Genomic DNA, 19618 nt, shown 5'->3' on the forward strand with positions numbered 1-19618 from the left:
ATCCAAAGCCTATGGCTTTCACTGATATACTAATAATGTAATTATGTGTAGATGCATTAATCCCACCTGGGACAGACTTGCAAGGGGAAACAGTTGCTTGGAAAAAATATGGAGGATTAACCTCTTCATTCTTCATCTCAAAATTACTTTTAGAAACTACCCTCAGTGGGACCAGTTAGACTCCAATTGCTTAAATAAAAATAGTTTAAGATTTCTTTAATACATTTAAGGAAGTTAAGGAAATTATTATGTAATATAAATATATACCTATATAAACATAGTTATTATTTTTAAAACATGCTTTTTATTTTAAAAGTAATATAACTACATTCAGAAAAATTGAAATACATGACAAAGATCACCTCCATGTCACCTATAATTTTGCCAATGACTTGACATTTTTGTGTTTCCTTTTAAAAATATTTTTTCAGTTCATCTAGTTTTCAGTTAGATATAATGATAGTGTCTCTAAAATGTTTCCTGCTTTTTAATCTCATATGCAGAATAAAATTCGATGATGAAAACATACTAGAACTTTCATTTTCATAAGAGTTGATCCTTAATTTTTATTACTCCAACTTAAAAAAGTGGTCTAGATAAAATGTACCAAGTACTCAGGGAGAGAGTAGTCTAGTGGGAAAGGCAGATGTGTAAACAGAAATTTTATAAGGGGAGAGGAATAGACACCGTACAGTGGAAACATGGAGGAAAGGCAGACAATGGCTACATCTTGGGGGAAATAGTCATTAACAAGGTGAAATTTGAACTGAATTTTTGATATGGACAGGACTTTGCAGAGAATGGGAAAAGGAATTCCTATAAAAAGTGAAATGTGTACAAAGTCAGAGAGGTGGCAAAGAATTTAACTTGGTTTGGAATAGGTAGTTTGGAATTCAAGAGACCAGAGGGACTGATGGCAAGGAGGCTGGGCAGGTGGACAGTAGCTAGTGTGGGCCTTGACTGATGTGAAGGGGGTTAGACTCGATCCATTAAAGCCCTTGGATAATTTGAGCAGCAGAGATCTTGTAACTCATTTGTATTGCAGACAGTTTCCTCTGATGGTAGTATGGAGGCTAGATTACATTTGTGACTGACAGGAGTCCAGAAGGGAATATGTTTTGAGGATATGGGTGTTATCAAAAGAAATCTGAAACTAGCGCTATCTTATATGGTAAATTTACATCTTAGTGTACAAATTACAAGAATGTCAGATGTACTAGAAACTTTTAGAGATACGTGACATTTCCCCGCCGTCAACATCAAGGGTGATGTCTAGGGCTGCCGTGTATGGTTGCGCAGGTTGTTCACTGTACAGAAGTGCCTAGCCAAGGACTAGGAGCAAGGAGTACTTGCCAAGCTATGAATCCTGGCATGGACTGTATCTACCCAGGGGAGGTTCCATTTCACAAATTGCACAAAAGCAATACGGCTAACAGCAGCCCCAATAACTCCCTTTTCCAGGCAGGGCCCAGAATAAATTTCTTTAGAATAAGCAATCAGATAAAATATTGAAATACCAAGAGACAGAGTCAAAGTTTCCAGTACTCTCCATCAAAGACAGAAATGTGCAACATTAAGGTAGTGCCTGCTATTTTCAGCCTCTCAAAAAGGTGATATTTCCTCAAAGGTCTGAGAAGCCTGGGACCTTCCAGCATAGTCCAAGCCCAGCCCTCTTGGGCACAAATGGACAGCTACCTTTAAGAGCCATGATATCTAGCCTTAACCCTGTAATCTCACTGGAGGCCAAATTCATGATCATACATACCACACACAACATGCAAACATAATTCTTAGACACAGAGAGACTTAGAAATTTTGCAATATTCCGTATGTTTTTTTTATTCCTTGTGAGATGTACTGTTTGGTTTTGGGAAAGGCACATGCACACTTTGATGTGATTTAGGTGAAGACAATTAGAGCAATAGTCACCTTTGTTAATCTCAGTGATTTCTCACATAAAAAAAAAATACCCAACTGGCAATTTTTTTCATTTTTCAGCAAATTTTGGTTGCCCAGAGGTCTCCAGGAAGGGGGCCCTCACAGAGTTTTCTATCATCTGCATCTTTGCAAGGAGGTGTCTTCCTATGGTGGCCCTGATCCCAATGGTTACTTAAGTTTAATTTTGTTTCTCTAAGAGGTGATGAGGGTAAATGGATGCCCCAAAGCCAGAGGTGGACAGGTTGTGTGGGTCTGCAGGCCAGATTAGGCCCCTGAACTAAGAAGGATTTTCACATTTTTAAATAGTTGAAAAAAGTCAAAAGAAATATAATATTTTGTATATTACAGTCATATTTTAGTGTCCATAAACAACTTTTTATTGCCACTTTCATTCATTTACATGTTGTCTGTGGCTGCTTTCATGCTGCAGTTGCAAAGGTGAGTCGTTGAGACAGAGACCAAATTTACTGTCTGGCCCTTTACAGAAAAAGTTTGCTGACTGCTACTCTCGAGAAACAGTTTAAAGACGTAAATGACTGATGTATTTAAAATGTAATGATGTTTTTTAAAAGAGAAAAATAGTTTTATTGAAATAGAATAGGCATACTATAAACTGCACATATTTAATGTATACTTTGATACATTTTGACATATGTAAATACTCAGTAAAACACCACCCCAATCAAGATAGTGATGTTTGCATTACCTATCGAATTTCCCTGTGCTCCTTTGTAATCCCTCCATCCTGTCACTTCCTGTCCCCCATCTTCTCTGGCAAACACTGATTGGCATTCTGTCATATAGATTAGTTTGTATTTCCTAGAGTTTTATATAAATTGAATCCTACAGTAAGTACTCTTTTTTTGGTTTGGCTTATTTCATTTAGCAACACTGTCTTAAAATTCATCCGTGTTATTGTGTGTATCAGTAGTTCGTTCCTTTATATTGCTGAGTAATATTCCACTGTAAGTTTGTAGAAGAATTTGCTTAGTCATACCTCTTCCTGGGCATTTGATTTCCCCCCCTGGTTTTTGACAATTGCAGATAAAGCTTCTGTGAACATATGTGTAGTTTTTGCATGGATTTATGCTTGCTTTTCTTTTGGGTCTCTTTCTCTCTCTCGTACTCTCTCTCTCGTACTCTCTCTCTCTCTTTCGACAATAAGTCAGAGCCCATGATAAAAATCTATGGGAGTAAAGTAATATTGTCATGTGAGAGAAATCTTTTTTTTTCCCAAATGTAACCATTTATTCTTTTGAAGAGTTTATGTGCTGAGAACATTCATTTGAGTAGTATAGTTGCTATCAAATATACAGTTGGAATGTCTGTTTCTGTTAATCATTCAGTGAAATATAAATAAAACATTGTTTTTATCTTTTTAAAATTCTGCTTAGAATTATTTTGGTGGAAAACTCTCTGCTCAAGGGAAAATGCCTTGGATTGAATATAATCATGAAAAAGTTTCTGGCACAGAATTCATAATCGACTTTCTGGAAGAGAAACTTGGAGTGAATTTAAACAAAAACCTTGGCCCTCATGAAAGAGCCATCTCCAGGGCAGTGACGAAGATGGTGGAGGAGCACTTCTACTGGTGAGTTCCCTGGGGTGCTTGATGAGTGCTCAGGGCCTGTCCTCATCCTTTGGAGTGAGCCAAGTTCTGTGTCCCTTTTCAGACACCCCCAAACCTTTTGTTTCGAAAAGAAAACTTTTCAAAAGTTTTCTGCATTCTGACTTAGAGGTCACAGTTGTGACTGTTAACTTTCTAGGTATCGAGAGCAGGATTGACACTGTCTATAGAGGCCCAGCTTGTACATATTTTAGGCTTTGTGGGCCATGTCTCTGTAGTAACTCTAGTTGATCTTTGAACAATGTGGGGACTGTGGGGCACTGACCCCCACACAGTTGAAAATCCACGTATAACTTTTGACTCCCTCAGAACTTAACTACTAACAGCCTGGTGTTGACCAGAAGCCTTACAGATAACATAAACAGTCAATTAACATATATTTTGTATGTTATATGTATTATATAATACATTATATATTACATTCTTATATATTACATGTATTATATATTACATATTATATATTACATTATATATTACATTCTTACAATAAAGTAAGCAAGAGAAAATGTATTAAGAAAATCATAAGAGAAAATACATTTATAGTACTTGACATATTTATCGAAAAAAAATCTGTGCATAAGTAGACCTGTGCAGTTCAAACCTGTGCCGTTCAGGGCTCAGCTGTACTCACCTTTGCCCTGCTGTCGTAGTGCAAAAGGGGCCATAGATGACATGCAAATGAATAAGAATGACTTTGTTTCAATAAAAGGACTATAATTTGAATTTAATTGAAATATAAAATATTATACTTTTGATTTTTTTTTTCTCAACCATTTAAAAATGTAAAAATTACTTAGCCCATGGCAGTCATTGGCTGACCCTCGATCTAGACAGGAGCTCACCGAGGTGAGGTAGATATTTCAGTAGATGGGGCTCCTCACCAATACAAGCTGCCGAATTAAAGTAACAATGCAGCAGGTACCCAGAGGAGGGAGCAGAAACCTACGTCAAGGGGTCCTAGGCGAAATAAATTATGCCAGCTTTGAAAGATTATTGTCAGTTTTCCTCAGTTGACAAGAGAGTCTCTGTGTTCCAGAAGTAAAGCATCCTACTGCTCTCCAAGTGTCTTCGCCCTGATTGCCTGACTCCTAGCTCATATTCCTTGGCACAGAAGCATCACACACACTGTGTTGATGAGCTGACTCCGTTCTGCACGTGGCGCTGTGCTGGCTATGACGCCGTGTGGGTTAAACAGATATGGTTCTTCTTGCTTTACAAACTCATCATCATATGAGTTTTCTTTTTCTTTTTCTTTCATCCATTTTCTGGAGTTTTAGCACCTTTCTATACACCCCCAGTAGGTAAAAGAAATTTTCTCTCTGATTTCTGCAAACTTTCTCTTTTTTCAGTGATTTAATTAAGAATCGCTAAGCTCACTCTTTTTGGGGGGGCATTAATTGTTACTCCTGGGTCAATAGCTCACCCAGTAGCTTTTACCTCGCCCACTGAGAAGCTGTCTACTCAGTGTGGGGTTGACGATAGAAGGTTCTTCACCATCACCTTCCTATTTCATCTCTTCGGCTCTCTTTCTAAAGAGAAAGCTTACTGTTCTGTCTCTTGGACTTTAAGTGATCCTCTATTTTTCTTTTCCTCTTTCTACTTTCAGTTCTTGCCCAGTTTATTCCAGGGCTGACCTGAAGCCCCACTTCTCTTCCCATCTCACACAGAGGTGAAGGTGGTGGGAACAAAAAGAGAAGCAGGCAGAGAATAGAGACAAAGATACAGATCTGTGTGGTAGTAATCACGGACTGAATCCTGGAATGAACCCAGGTTTTTTCCTTATAGTAATACCTGTGGAGAACTGCTGGACCTCCCATCTCAAAGAGTGCAGGGGTTTGCAGTGTGGACCAAAATGCATGATTGCATGTGAGATGCTTAGCCCCAGAGAAAAGCCTGTGGGACAGAGCCTGTCTTACCTGCTTGCCAGGTTCCAGTCCCAGATTCGCAGCGATTGAGGGAAGTGATGAACCAAAACAGGGCCACCATGCTGACTCTCAGTGCCTTGCTTTGATGTGGCCCTCCAAAGCGCTTCTTTATTTGATCAATTGGGCCCATTAATGGAGGGGAGGGGGTTACTAGCACTTTGTCAGGTGCTTGAAAAGAAGCTGAAAACCTTACATTTCAATTGGTACTTTTGTTACAACTCTCATTTCTGCAGTGGTTCATAAAATTTATATTCTGGTTAGAAAGACTTATCTGGCAAGATTCCGGAGTACCACCCATCACTGCTTCTAGTTCTAGGTGTGTGCAATGTTTTGCATATGTTTACTTCCTGGTAGACGTTTATCTTCTCTTCTTTCTCCTTTCTCTTCTTCGGTCCTTGCTCATATTTGCTGGGGGGCAGGGTGTGGTGGGGGAGGGAAGGATGGTTGAAGGGAGGGGTGGAAGAGAGAGCCGGGAGGTGGTACCCTGGGAGGGAAGAATCTTAATTTTATAGACCACAAACCCCCAAGTGTTTGGGGAGTTTTTTGGCTCATACATAGACTTCTAGTCTCTTTAATTAAGAAAATACTTTTTTGGATTAGCTACTATTTCTCATTTGTATCTCCTTAAGAGTTAATTTGAGGAAGAAATAATGAAGGTGGGTTGGCAGTTCTTGACTGAAATGCAAATATAGTGAGCTTTTAAAAAAAAAATTCCTGATTCCTCCAATTCCCCTAAGTTTCTAGTAGCAGAAGGAAAAACAGACATTTCTCTTTTTCATAAGGTTTCTAAACCTTTAGCCAACTTCTTGCTCTGGGGAGATGCTGAACAGGTTTTCCCTGAAAGCTCTAAAGCCCAATGGAGAAAAGACTAGGTCTCCTCATGGTAAGAAAATACCAGAGGCAGAGAATCTGTGAACTCTCCTCCCTTAGCCACCTCACTTCCATCCCCTTTTCAAGTCTCACAGGCAAAACACCAAATGTGCACCTGTGGAAACTGGGGCCAGCCTAGGGAACTGACCACTGTAAGTAGGAAGATATTATAAGTACGAACTTTCCATGAGAGCTTGTTAAATTCTGAGACTCCATAAGCTCCAAGTATATACTGTCTGTATATACAGTGGTAGAAGAGGTGGAATTGATTGTTTGACTTAGTGGATTCAATTATCTGGAGTTTTCAGGTATGTTTATTTTGGTCTGAAACTTTAAAACTATTTCACTTCAGGTGTGATTTTCTGAAGAGCAAAGACAATGGGAAGCTGTATGTAATGTGACATAATTCTGAAGCTCTGTTTTAGGTCTGTTCAGATAAGCACACTCAGCTAGCTGTGCACTTGAAAACCATACAGCTATGTTCCACTTGCTTTATAAAACTATTACAAAAGATGAAGAAGACTGATTTTAATCTCCTTTGTTCCACTGAATGCATAAGTTAGATCTAATGCAGGCAAGTCGGTATAAAGGGAAGTCTGAGAGACACAGGGTCACATTACTGAGATGAAATTGATTTTTGGTAACAGAAACCGTAACTTCTGTGTGACATACTGTCCCCTCGTGGACATCAGAGAATGTCTTAAGAGTCTTCCAACCCTATAGGGAAGTGCATAGGGCACTGTTATCAAACTAGTCATAACATTTTCACCCATAAAAATATAGGCGTTAGAACAGGAAATTCAAAATCACTTCTTAGGTGGCCATAATTTTTAAAATTTTGAGTTTGGTTTTTGGTATAGTTTCCGTGAATGGGGAGGTGGGAAGCTTTAATAAAATGACTTACCCAAGGTCTTCTCTAAAAGCCAGGAGACTCTCCCTGATTACATCTCAGTTACTGTATTCTCCTCTGATAACTCCCTCCCAGTGTTAGATGCAGTGAGTGAAGGCTCTTATTTGGAGGAGCTAATCTAATGCCTGTGAAATGTGGTGAAACTACAAAAGCCCATCATATGCTCCTGCTGCACCCTTGAGCATTCAGAATACAAGCAAAATGTGGCACAACACCGAGAAAGGCGGTCATGGTCGGGAAGGCTACGAGCAAGGCCTCACCCATCAAACGGTGGTTTGCTATGGTTTGCAGTTTCCCGCACACTGATATTCATTAAGCTACGGGCCAGGTCTCATGTTAGGTTGTAATGAGAGAGATTTTCATTAAAAATCCGGAGTTGGCTTTTTCCTCCCTGTCGTCTTGATCTTTTTAAAAAAATGTTTGTTCAGGGTTTATTCTTTAGTTTTGACTCAGATAATCATCCTTAAAAAAAACAAAAAACAAAAAACTCTTTGACCCCATTTTCTAGGAGAGATCAGATACATCAGTTGCAATAAAGAACATGAGTATCAACTTCCTGGAAAGAGACTCTCAGAATGATCAACTATTTTAATTGCTCAGCCTAGTGTAGTTTCCAAATTAGCCCTCTGTTGCCTCTCCCTTCAATAATTCATGACTCCTTGTGCGGCAGGCCTCTCCCCAGTGGAGAGTGATACAAATCTCAGAAGAGAGCAGTGGCAGCCCCTTCTTCATTCTCCATAAGTACTGCAACGCTTTCCATTATTCTATTTAAATATTGTTACCCCTTAGAAACGGTTAGTGGTAGCTGGCTCAGAAGTGAAGCCTTTTTTCATTCGATCAATAATCCATTCTTTCAGCAAACTTAGTGAATGAGCGACTACTAGTGGCCAGGCATTGTGCAGCAGGGAGTGTGGGGGTGTGGGTGTGTGCGCGTTGGGGAAAGCAAGGTGATGAGAAGCTGTCTTTGTCCTCAAGTGGCTCACAGGCTGGAGAGAGACATCGAGCCTTTATAATGATTAGTGCTGGAGGAGAGTTTGAAGGACCAAGCAAAGGCAACCAGTAGCTGCTGGAGAGATGAGGGAAAGGCTTCCCAGAGGAGATGGTGTCACAACAGAATCTAGGGACAATCAGAGTTGCAGGTGAAGCAACTGGGCAGTAGGGAAGGATTAGGATATCCAGGCATAGGGAGCAGCATCTGCAAAAGTTTTAAGGCACAAAAGAGGCATTTGGGAGGCACATGTAATTCTGTATGGTGGTGTATGGGGGCGGTGCAGAGTGATGTGTTGGACCATGGGGAGGAAGCAGGCATACTGATCAAAAGAGCTATGAGGAGTTAACGAATGACTCTGAGAAGCAGTGTGATATGATTAGATTTGTAAGCTCTTTGTGGCTGCCTTGAGGCAAATGGATTTCTGGAGGGCCTTGAGGGATGTCAGGAGACCTGCTAGGAGGCCACTGTCCTCAGAGATGAAAAATAATGAAGGGCTGAACTATAGTGTTAATCAAGTTGGAGAAAAGGGCAAACTCCTAGGATGACTGGCTGTCAGGAGCGAGGGATAGGGAACATTGAGGAATAACTCCTGGGCTTCTTTCTGGGTTGGGTGAGGAGGAGCACATTTAAAGAGAAGGAAGATGATGAGTCCATTTTTAGAAGTCGTGGTTTGCAGCTCCTGAAGACCTCTTATGACATCCATGGATTTGAGAACAGAAGTCTGGGCTGGATATGGAGTTGGGAGTCATCGGTGAAATCATGAGCGGGAAATAGATTGCCCCATGAGTGAGACATAAGAAGATGAAAGGAATAAAGATAAAAATCTTGAGAATGTGTAAGAGATGAGAGGAAAAGCAATGGAGATGTAAGCTAAGGGAGAATTTTAAGGAAGATGCCAACATTTTTGGATGCTCTAGAGATTTCAAGAAAGGTATGTGTGGAAAGAAGTTTGATTTGGATTTGGCAACGAGGAGGGATTGGACAAGCGTGGTATCGTGGAGTGGCACCTGGTGGAAGCCCCGCCCCGTGGACAGAGTTTTCAGGAAGTATGATTGCAGGAGGAGGTAGATTCGTGATTGTAATAGTGTGGAAGCATGTGTCAGTGATGTTATTGACCTATAGTAATTGATTTAGGAATCCATGAAGCACCCATTTTCTTTTGTATTTAAAGTTTATGTATGCTTGACCTTGAAAGAGCCTGTCTGGCCCTCATTTGTTCACTCTCTTCCTGATGCGCGTCTACAATATTGGGCTTAGGGAGTGAAAGAGAGGACAGAAATCAAGATCAGGGCAGGAAAGAGAAGGGAGAAAGACCAGACAGTTTCTGAGATTATCTAGCTGCGAAATTCTGAATCAGCCCAGTGTTCCTTCTTCTGTAGCCTGCATTCAGCTTGCTACTGTGGGTAGAGAACCTTACACCGTTGAAATGATGGGGGCTTCTCCCTTCTCAGCGGTGTGGCCCAGACAGCTGCTTCTTCCATCTGCACCTACTACTCTATTCCATTAGTCTTATAAAGCTCTGTACCCATGCTGTGTCCTCATCTTCTGTACATGGCCTTGTTTCCTGCTCTACAGAGGAAACTGATATCATTTGGCAGAAACTCTGAACATCTCTGCAGCCCCTCACCTCTTGCTACACCCTTCTTCTCTCCATCTCAGAGAAAAGTGATGTCCTATTTCTGTCCAAGCTGGACCTTATAGCCTGGCCATCTAACTTTCTAACTTGCCCTTGAACTGTTATTTCCCTAGCACCACTCCTTATCCTTCAAACTTCCTTAGAAGACCTGTTCTCCTCTCACAGCTTTAAAACTGCCACTAATGCCCCTGTCTACACATTCTCTATCTTGAGTCTAAAGCCTTCTGAGTTCTCAACCTTTAGGACATCCTCAGTTGGCGGATCCCATGGAAAGTTCACATGCAACAAATTGACTCATCTTTGTTCAACTAAGTCTGTTCTACCTTGTGTATTGCCAGTGTTGGTTCATAGCATTATTACCCACTTAAACCATCAGCTTGGGAGAAAACACCTAATTTCTCTTTACTGCCTAATTCTGTATATACGTTGGTCTTTTTCTCACATCTCAGTATTTTTCCTGTGCATTCTCTATTCACCATCCTCTGTGCCATCACCTTAGTTCAGTCCATCATTTCTTGCCTGGTCTCACTGTGGTCTTCTAGCCAGCCATCTTCTGCCAGTTTCTCCATTTTTAGCCCTTCCTTCACATCACCAGAAATCTGATTATGTTTCTTGTCTGCTTAAAATCCTTCAAATGGTTAAACTTTGATTTCAAAATAAAGTTCAGCCCCCTTTGCATCAGACCCACACTGATCCTCGCCCATCCTTCCAGCTTCAAACTCTTACAAGCTTCCTCAGGCATCCTGGCCCCACAAACCGGTCCTGAAGTTCTTGCAGTTTATCAACCAGCCAGTGCTCGCTTCCTGCACACACCTTCTTTCTCTGCTCTGCCTGGTGAGCTTCTGCTTATCCTTCAAAATCAGTTATGTTTATGACAAACCCTGTGTAATTTGCCTACAAAGAGCATATTTTTTCCCCATATCAACTTGTCAGTTTAGAGCCACTATATTCCTTATTTTTATACTTTATATGTTTTCTGGATGCTGTTATTACCTGGTCATGCTTAATTAAGGATAATTTAGGTTTTTTTTTAGTTTTTATTTTTATCACAGTGACATTGGTTAACAAAATCCAGCAAGTTTCAGGTGTACAATTCACAGTCAGGTATATATATTGCATTGTGTTCACCGCCCATAGTTAGATTTCTTTCTGTCACCACATATTTGACCCCTTTTGCCCCATCTACCTCCCCGTCCCTGGATAATTTAGTTTTATTCACAGAACATTGTCTTCCAAAATAATGAAGGTCAGTATGGCCATTTTATTGTGAATTTAGATGTAGTACAATTAGAATGAAAGTGCTGAGTTATTCTAATGGAAGGTGAAAATTGACATCTTAATTACTTAGTTGCAGGTGTAAAGAAGAGCAAATGAAAAAGCATTTAGTATAAATGTTTTTAAGGAATTTACTAGAAGAAATGTGAGATCTTTTATATCAAAAACTCCATTGACTACACATTAATTAGTTACCATTACAATGTACTTTTTCCTCTTTTCAGCAAAATCCACTTCTTGATCCCTCAGTACTTTATTTTGAGAGACTTATGAAAAAGAGTTACACAGAGTTTTCTAACAAGATTTGTAGGCATTCCTTTAAAAAGGTAATAAAGAAGACTTATGGTTGTACAGAGTGTGTTCAAATTGGTTGTAGGACTTTTCACTAAAAATTAAGAGTGCTTAAAAATTTTTAAAGAAATCTGTTTTTCTTATTTTCATTTTGTAGAGGAAAGAACACTGAAAACAATGGAACAATATAAAATGATCAAAATTTCAGGGCCCCTTTTTTGCCTTTTCTTGAGGTGGAAAGTAGTGACAATTTACTATCATCCTTTGTGTTCTCTCTGTAAAAATATTATTCATTTTTCTCATCTTGTTGAAGTGGCCATTACTGTTATATCAACCAACAGTAGGAGTTGAGATGATTGCTAATACATCTTTTATTGCTAATTATGAGGAAAAACTAAATATCTTATGACTGTACACTCATAGCTACATTTTTTCTCAGCCTTCAATAGGAAACTCCTTTAATTTCTATCTACCAACATTCAACACTGTTAACCATAAAAAACTTCCTGCAGCCACAGGTTCAGAGAACAGTATCAGCAAAGGCCCGGATATTGCAACCAGCATAATGTGTGAACAGTGAATAGCTGCTTAACTGTTCATACATACATATTACATAGAAGCATCTGGATGAGTGAGTTTGCCACAGGCATCACCCAGATGGGAAGAATGATTCCACCAAGTTTTTTTGGTATTTGTATTCATTTTAGGGTCTTGGAAAACAAACCAAAGCAGAGAGTTGACTTTCTGCAGAGCAAGTTGTTAATGTAATATTTATAATATATATTATTTATAACGAACATACCTACTTCCTAATCCTGTCACAAAGGCAAAAGTTTTTTTTAATCCTTTTATATCATGAAGTATAAAATGCATGCACAAGTGTGCAAAACAAAAATATGCAGCTTAATTAGCACAGAGCATATACCTGTGTAACCATTGCTTTGATCAAGAAAAAGAATGAAGCCAGCACCCTAATCACTGCCAGATATTCCCCTGTAGGTAGGTACACACTATCCTGCCTAAAAGCCTTCCTACTTGTTTTCTGTGGAGTAGCCTAAGAGAAAGCAAAAACATGGCCTTGGGGAATGGGAGGGTCTGAGGGTGGGTACCAGGAGAGATTTGGTGGAATTGTAGCATGGCATCGTTATCTAGATTTGGTACTGTGTCTCTCACAGGCCCTAAGTCTAGGCATCAACTAGAGCCTGTTGTAATATTTGCCATGCAGACTGCTTTTAAAAAAAATAAAAGCTGCAAGGATTCAGTTCCTCCAGAGTGTGCCTAATTCTGAAGTATTGGTTGGAAATTGACCCTGTGGAGCTGATATGTATCTAATGCATAGTAGTAACTTGTTTCCACACAATTCCAGGACGTTAGCTTATTGCCAGTGGGTGGACAATCTCAATGAGACCCGGAAGATGCTCTCTCTTAGTGGTGGTGGTCCCTTCAGCAGCCTGCTGAGGTGGGTTGTGTGCCACATAACGAAAGGAATTGTGAAACGCGAGATGCACGGCCACGGCATTGGCCGCTTCTCAGAGGAAGAGATTTACATGCTGATGGAGAAGGACATGCGGTCCTTAGCAGGGCTTTTGGGTAATGTATCACACCTATTTTATATTTTCTCTCTTTACTTTTTTGCATGTTTGGTAAAGCACTGTTAGTTTACTGATTTAAAGTTTTATTTTGGTTGGTTTCTTTGCTTCCATGTGTAGGTTGCTGTCCCACCATGGGTTTAATTGTGCTTGGGAAGCCCCTCAAAGAGAAGCACAGAGCTGCGTGTGTCCATGGGCGGATGAGGATGCTCAGAGTTGAGTGATGCACACTTGTTTATCTGGTTGGCTGTAGGTGGCTGGGCTGATGTGATTCTGTACTGGGCAGAGCTTGAGTCTTGGCTATGACAATTCATAAATATCATTTGAATTCAGGAGCTTCTATGTATGAAAAGTTGTCCTCTCCTGGGGACAACTAATGTGTAGGGAGCCAGGCCCTCTGTGTGACTAGTCATATGATCCAGTCCTTTGGGCTGCTGATTTTGTTTAGGGAAGGTGAGTTTTCACTGGCCCTCTCTCAGTGCCCTCATCTCCATTCTGGAGCACATTAGGTACCTCATCTCTAGGAAGTGGGGTTTGGGATTTGTTTTGTTGAAACCCATCTGGGGCCCCAGAACTGGTGGCTGTGCTGGGCATAACCTGCCCCCTACAAGGGACCCACTCTGATTGGCTTACTGGACCTGGAGTCCTCCCCTGAACCCCAGACTGCAGAGGGAGATCCCAACAGCACATCCAGCATCCAGCTCTCGACTAGTTTTGCTGTGTTTTGTGTGTGTGTGTGTGTGTGTGTGTGTGTGTGTGTGTGTGTGTGTGTGGTGTGAGGGGCAGTTTGATACTGGCTGCACTCCTGCTCTAAACAGACATACATTCAGAAGCACTGCCTGGCTTGAAGACTGGACCTTCTGGTGCTTTGCTCTCTGGGTCCAGGTGGACCTGCCCAATGTGGATGTGAGTGGAATTAGTCTCCAGTTTTGCTCATTCCTTTGGAAGCTTAGACTGGACTTGACCTCACAGAGCAGGTGTGCAGAGGGTCATTGCCTTCTTAGCAATGGCTCTATTTGCTCCTCCCTTTCCTCACCAGCTCATGCTCTTGGGAGCCCTGGCAAGGCAGGTGTTGAGCTCTCAAAGTTAAGACAGAGATTATGCCAGTAATGCATTGCTCATCTCTCACAATTTAACAATGTTGGCTCCTTAACTAGAGAGGGGTGATCATCACCTTTCTGAAGCATTTCTGGTTGGGAGAACCAGGGAGCAGGGTGCTAGCTATAATAATGATAATGGCTGGTGTTTCTCTGGCATGTAATGCATTAGAAAAATGCTTTCTCCCAAGTTGTGGTAAATGAATCGCTGATAGCTAGGCGGGATACCTGACAAGTATTTATTCAAAACAGTATTCCAAGTCTAGATGATTTTTTGCAATGAGAAACTGAGTGGGCTACTCGAAAGCTGAAGTTATATTCTGTATGGGGGCCCAGGGAGTAGTCAAACTCTCTGATAGAAGCACTTTATCTGCATTTGTGGAGGGAGAGCTCTTTGGCTGAACATTATAGTTTTTCTTACTCAGTGAAGCAAAAATCATTTTCTCTTTTCACCCATATTTAGGGCTTACTTTTCATGCCCAGATGCCTAAGAGACTCAAAATATAAAATGACTTTTTGTTGAGATTGTTCAAAGTTTGGGGAAATTGTCCATGAGTGTGTTTGATTCATCAGGATAAATTAGTTATTGATGTTTCAGTTCAATTGATGTCAATGATTTGAACACCTCTATGTGCCAGGAGCTGGAGAATATAAAGAGGAATTAGAGGTCGTCCCCACTCTCAGGTAGCTTATAGTCCAGTGGCAGAGATGAGACTATAAACTAGGAGTATGCAAATTATGGCCCATAGCTGGTGGCCTATTTTTTTGTTGTTGTTGTTTTTTTAAATGGCCTATGAGCTCAGAATGCTTTTTTTACATTATTAAAATGACAGGACAAAAATGCAACAGAGATCAAATGTGGCCTGGAAATCCTAAAATGTTTGCCATCTGATACTCCACAGAAGTTTGCTGGCCCCTGCTCTAAAAGTGTAACTATGCACAAGCAGGGTTGTAGCAGGTCCCATGACAGAGATCTATACTTGGTGCTCTGGGGACACAGCAGAAGCAGGGATGAAATGGTGGGGAGGACTGGTGGGGAGGAGACACAGAAAAGGTGGTCATCGTGTTGGCCCAAGAAGAAAATAAGGAAGGACCTTCCAGGAGAATCATCAGAAAAGGAGACATGAGTGAGGGGCATTTTGGAATCAAAATGGTTGAAATGAAGATTAAAAGGTAGATGGGGGCTCTATTACAAGAGGTGATGCTTGTGCTAAGAGGTAGGTACTTTATCGTACAGAAAACATAGAGGCTTTGCAGATTTCTGAGTATAAGGAAGAGCCATGTTTGTGATTTAGAAAGTAGCTCTCTTAATGTCACAGAGGATGGATTAGGCCTGAGGTGTCGGTGGTAAAGAGAGACTGATGTACTATGGATGTAGTTTAAAAAATATAGTTAAATTCAAATTCAAATTTTAAAAAATTACTTAATTTTAATTTTGGTATATTAAAAAAAAAATCTTTATAACCAGAGCAGGTCGAAACAGAATGTGAAATATGATTCGATGATCTAAAACATATTAATAGTATTTGTTATGAATAGCTCGAGGAAAATCATAATTATCTAAGCACTAGAGAGGCTTTTGATGATGAAATTCAGTATCTGTTCCTAATAAAAACTCTTCAAAAAAGGGACTTGGAGACTAGTTCCTTAACATGATGGAAGGGTTAAGCCCATAGTCAGCGTCACTCTTCATGTTGTCACTAGGAACATCTCCACTAGAATCAGGACAAGGATTCCTGTTCACTATTATCTAATGTAGTTTTTGGAGGGCCTGATAATGTAGTTGGAAAACATGAAAAAAAGATGATATCTCCATGTTGGAAAGAGCAGACAAATTACTTTTTATAGAAATTAAGAGATTATGTAGCTAAAATAATGGCGAATCAACTAAAGTTATTACAGTTAATGAAGTTTACAAAAGTTATAAACATGTTAATATCTACAGTTTTCTAGAGCATTCCAAATAACAAGTTAGAAATATAACTTAAAAATCCCGTTCACAATAGCAATAAAAATTTAAAAAATATTAGAAATATGATTTGTGAGAAATATTCAAGACCTACAGAAATAAAATTAAACAATCTTAATAAGTTTTTTTTTTTTTTTAAGAAAATAGAGAGTGTACCTTTATTCATACATTTATTCATTCATTCGAGAGCGATGACTCTATGGTCAGAGTCAAACCCCAGGTTCGTCACTCACTAGCTCTGTGACCTTGGGCAAGTTTCTAAACTTCTCTAGGCCTCAGTTTCCTTGTATGTAAAGTGGGGACAATAATGATGAGAAGAAAAGTAATACATCTCAAGTGCTCAGAATAGTGCCAGACATGTAATAAGTAACCAGATAACAAGCAAATGTGAAATACAGCTGTGACAAGCATCGGGAAGGAGAGGTTCACTGTGCTGTGAGAGCCCATAATGGCGGGGGGTTGCCCAGTGGTCAGTGCTAGTCCCTTTTGGTACTGCATGTTCCCATGTTCTCTTTGGGAAGCTGTGTGTGTTTAAAGCAGAGGTAACTGTATGTATAGCGAATGCCTGATCTTTGCCTCATGCAAGAAGTGCACACATTGTCTATTTTCATCTCCCTCCCAAAAGGATGACAGTCAAAAAGAGCATGGAAGATGTAAAAATTAAGAACAAAAAGAAAAAAGATTATGTTTTTTTGGAAGCAGCATGGATGGAGGCAGGAAGCCTTGTGGCCAGCACGTGAGAGAGGGGGTTCTGGAGTCATCACCTGGGTTCATATCTTGGGTCCCCCCACCAGTTACCAGCTCTCTGACTTCACATGAATAACCTGAATTTTTTCATCTGCAAAAATGGGGTTGGAACAATACCTACATTATAGAGTATGAGGACTAAATGAGAATTTATGTAATATACTTTGTATAATGACTGGCACATCATAAATGCCCAATAAGTATTAGCTAACATCACTTTCATAGATTTTAGATGTAATACAACTGCATGAGGAGCGTTGTTTTCTGGGGAAAAAAATGTCTGCGAAAGAAACCTTTTTTCTGATTTTAAAATTTATCAGTTCATTGTAGATATTTGGGAAGGTTCAGAAAAGCACAGAGAAGGAAAATGTCACTGTAATCTTATAACCTATTACTCACCACAGTTACTATTTTGGTATATATCTTTCCAATATTTTTATGCATCATATGTATGTATTTGTACATGAACATAATTTTCCAACCTGCCTTTTCCCCACTCATACACTGCAAATATTTTCCTCTATTTAAGTATTCTATACCATGCAATTCTGTGTACTTGGCATCACACTGATGCCATAAAAACTGATATAAGACCCATCAGCCAAAATTCCACTTTGTCCTCTGCCTCTTTTATATTTCTCTTTAATTATTAATCTTGAGTCTATGGGTATGACCTTGAAGCAGAAGAGAATTAAGAGAGAATGAAGATAAGAAATACATAGTTGCGTCCCATTTTAGCACAGAGATCCCCAGCTTTGGCCATTAGATATGAGATAAATGTAAGACTAGAAGACGGAATCCAGTACAAAATCAGAGTAACACCACCCATTTGTTAGATGAGGAAACTGAGGCACAGAAAGGTTTAGTGACTTGCTTATGGTCTACAAGCATTACAAATCGGAGGCAGGAATCAAATCCAGGCTGTCTGACTCCAGATCCCTGTTATTTTTGGCCCCCAAACTACCCTGAAGTTCCTCATGAATTGTGACTTAGAGTTGTGTTATGTCAAGATGACTCCTATTGAACATTTTCTAAAGTTACCAGAAATTTAATTGGCAAGTTAAAACATAGTTTTCAGAGTAATTTTAAAATATGTTTTATAATGTTGCTTCTGGATTTTGAGTACAGAATTGCGTATGGAGTGTTATCATTGATTTAGATTTCCTGGGCTTTGAAAGTTGAAGTTGTACTCTTCCTTTGGAGGCTGGCTCCCCAACAGAGAGATGTGTTAAAACTCCAGGCTGAAGTGCATAAGTACTTGAGAAGTGATCTCTGTTTAGGAGCGGCAATTAAAAGAGCCAAGTATATAAAGTGGAATTTGTTAATGAAAGTGAGAAAAAGAAGCTGAATGCCAGCCAACTATACTTGACTAATAAAAAATATAAAGCTCTTTCCCCCCAGTCTGAAGCCTTTTATTAAGACATAAAAATGGGGAGTCTTTATTTTTCAGAAGCCTTGTTGACACTGGATTGGCACATGTCAAAGAGTCAAATCTATTGGTTATTTTAATAAACATCAGTGTGTGATCTTGACAGTTTAATAAAGAGTAAAGGGATACAAAGTAGTGCTTCCTTTGGATAGGCAGTAACATGAGTCACTTACCATGCGTGCTTCATGTTACCCTTATCAGCACGTATAGTTAGAATGTGGTATAGTTATCCAGAATGGTTGTGTTTTGCTGTTGAGTTAAAAAGATAATTTTGTTTTTCAAATACATAGATATTTGATCACTTAGTTCTTAAATAATATACAGAAGATTGAAATAAGCTTTTGTGATAAGTAATAGAAAATCTCTAGATGAAGAAACTGCACTCTTAACCAAAAATGCCTTTGGGGTTCCACACCTCCAGACTGGGAAGGCTCACTAGAGGGCAAAAGTCATGTTGTGGCACAGGACGGAGATGGACTGTGGCAGAGTTAGGGGACCATATTATCGATTGTATTTCCTATGAAGTACTTTACATCCCCATGACTGTTTTGTAACTACCAATTTGTATTTCTTAATCCCTTCACCTTTTTCACCCAGCCTCCCAACCCCCGTCCCATCTGGCAGCCATCAGTTTGTTCTTTATATCTGTTAATCTGTTTCTGTTTTGGTCTTGAGTCTACATATAAGTGAGATCATATGGTACTTGTCTTTCTCTGACTTATTTCACTTAGCATAATACCTTCTCAGTCCATCCATTCTGTAAATGGCAAGATTTTACTCTTTTTTTGTGACTAACATTCCATTGCATGTATGTACCACATCTTTATCTAGTCATCTATTGATAGGCATTTAGGTTGCTTCCATATCTGTCCTTTTTTCTAAAAGGAAAGGGAGAAGTAGATTCTGATAGGGAAATAAAATAGTAGAATGAATTTTTAAATAGGTGGTTAGATTTCATGAAGGACTGTTGTTGGTTCCTTGTGAATAAATCATACCAAAAAATGACCATTGTGTCTTCTTGACTTGCTGGACTTACTAGTTGGATAAACTATCTCTTGATTTCCTCAAACCTTTGGATGCCACTTCTTATGATATTCTTGTGGGCAAGATGATTAGTTTTCAAGAGGGGGCTTCATGGATATGGATGGTGCCACCAAGGTTTTTTGCTGTGGTGGAATGGAGAGCGACTCTCCACCCCTGCTTCACCTAAAGCAGCTCCTCTGTTTATATATTGGAAATATATTGGAAATCTGCCATATTTTATTTGACAGAGAACTTCCTCTACCAAAGAAAAAACTGGATTAATTATGGTGGATTTGTGGCT

The 19618-nt window shown here is 39.6% G+C and overlaps 1 protein-coding gene across 6 annotated transcripts in view; it reads left to right on the plus strand.

Annotated features, from left to right (window-relative positions):
- Positions 1 to 19618, plus strand: part of FAXC (failed axon connections homolog) — a 56964-nt gene that overhangs the window by 12169 nt on the left and 25177 nt on the right. For 4 of the 6 annotated variants that reach the window (XM_023530949.1, XM_011360743.2, XM_023530953.1 and 1 more), the window contains exons 3-4: positions 3333 to 3529; positions 12830 to 13053. In XM_023530949.1, the coding sequence (XP_023386717.1) occupies positions 3333 to 3529; positions 12830 to 13053 (421 nt within the window). Of the gene's footprint in view, positions 1 to 3332; positions 3530 to 12829; positions 13054 to 13172; positions 13268 to 19618 lie in introns of all 6 variants that reach the window. The other 2 variants (XM_023530950.1, XM_023530951.1) reach the window with 2 other exon arrangements.

Source organism: Pteropus vampyrus, unplaced genomic scaffold, assembly GCF_000151845.1.
Source record: "Pteropus vampyrus isolate Shadow unplaced genomic scaffold, Pvam_2.0 Scaffold58, whole genome shotgun sequence".
Lineage (NCBI taxonomy): Eukaryota > Metazoa > Chordata > Mammalia > Chiroptera > Pteropodidae > Pteropus > Pteropus vampyrus.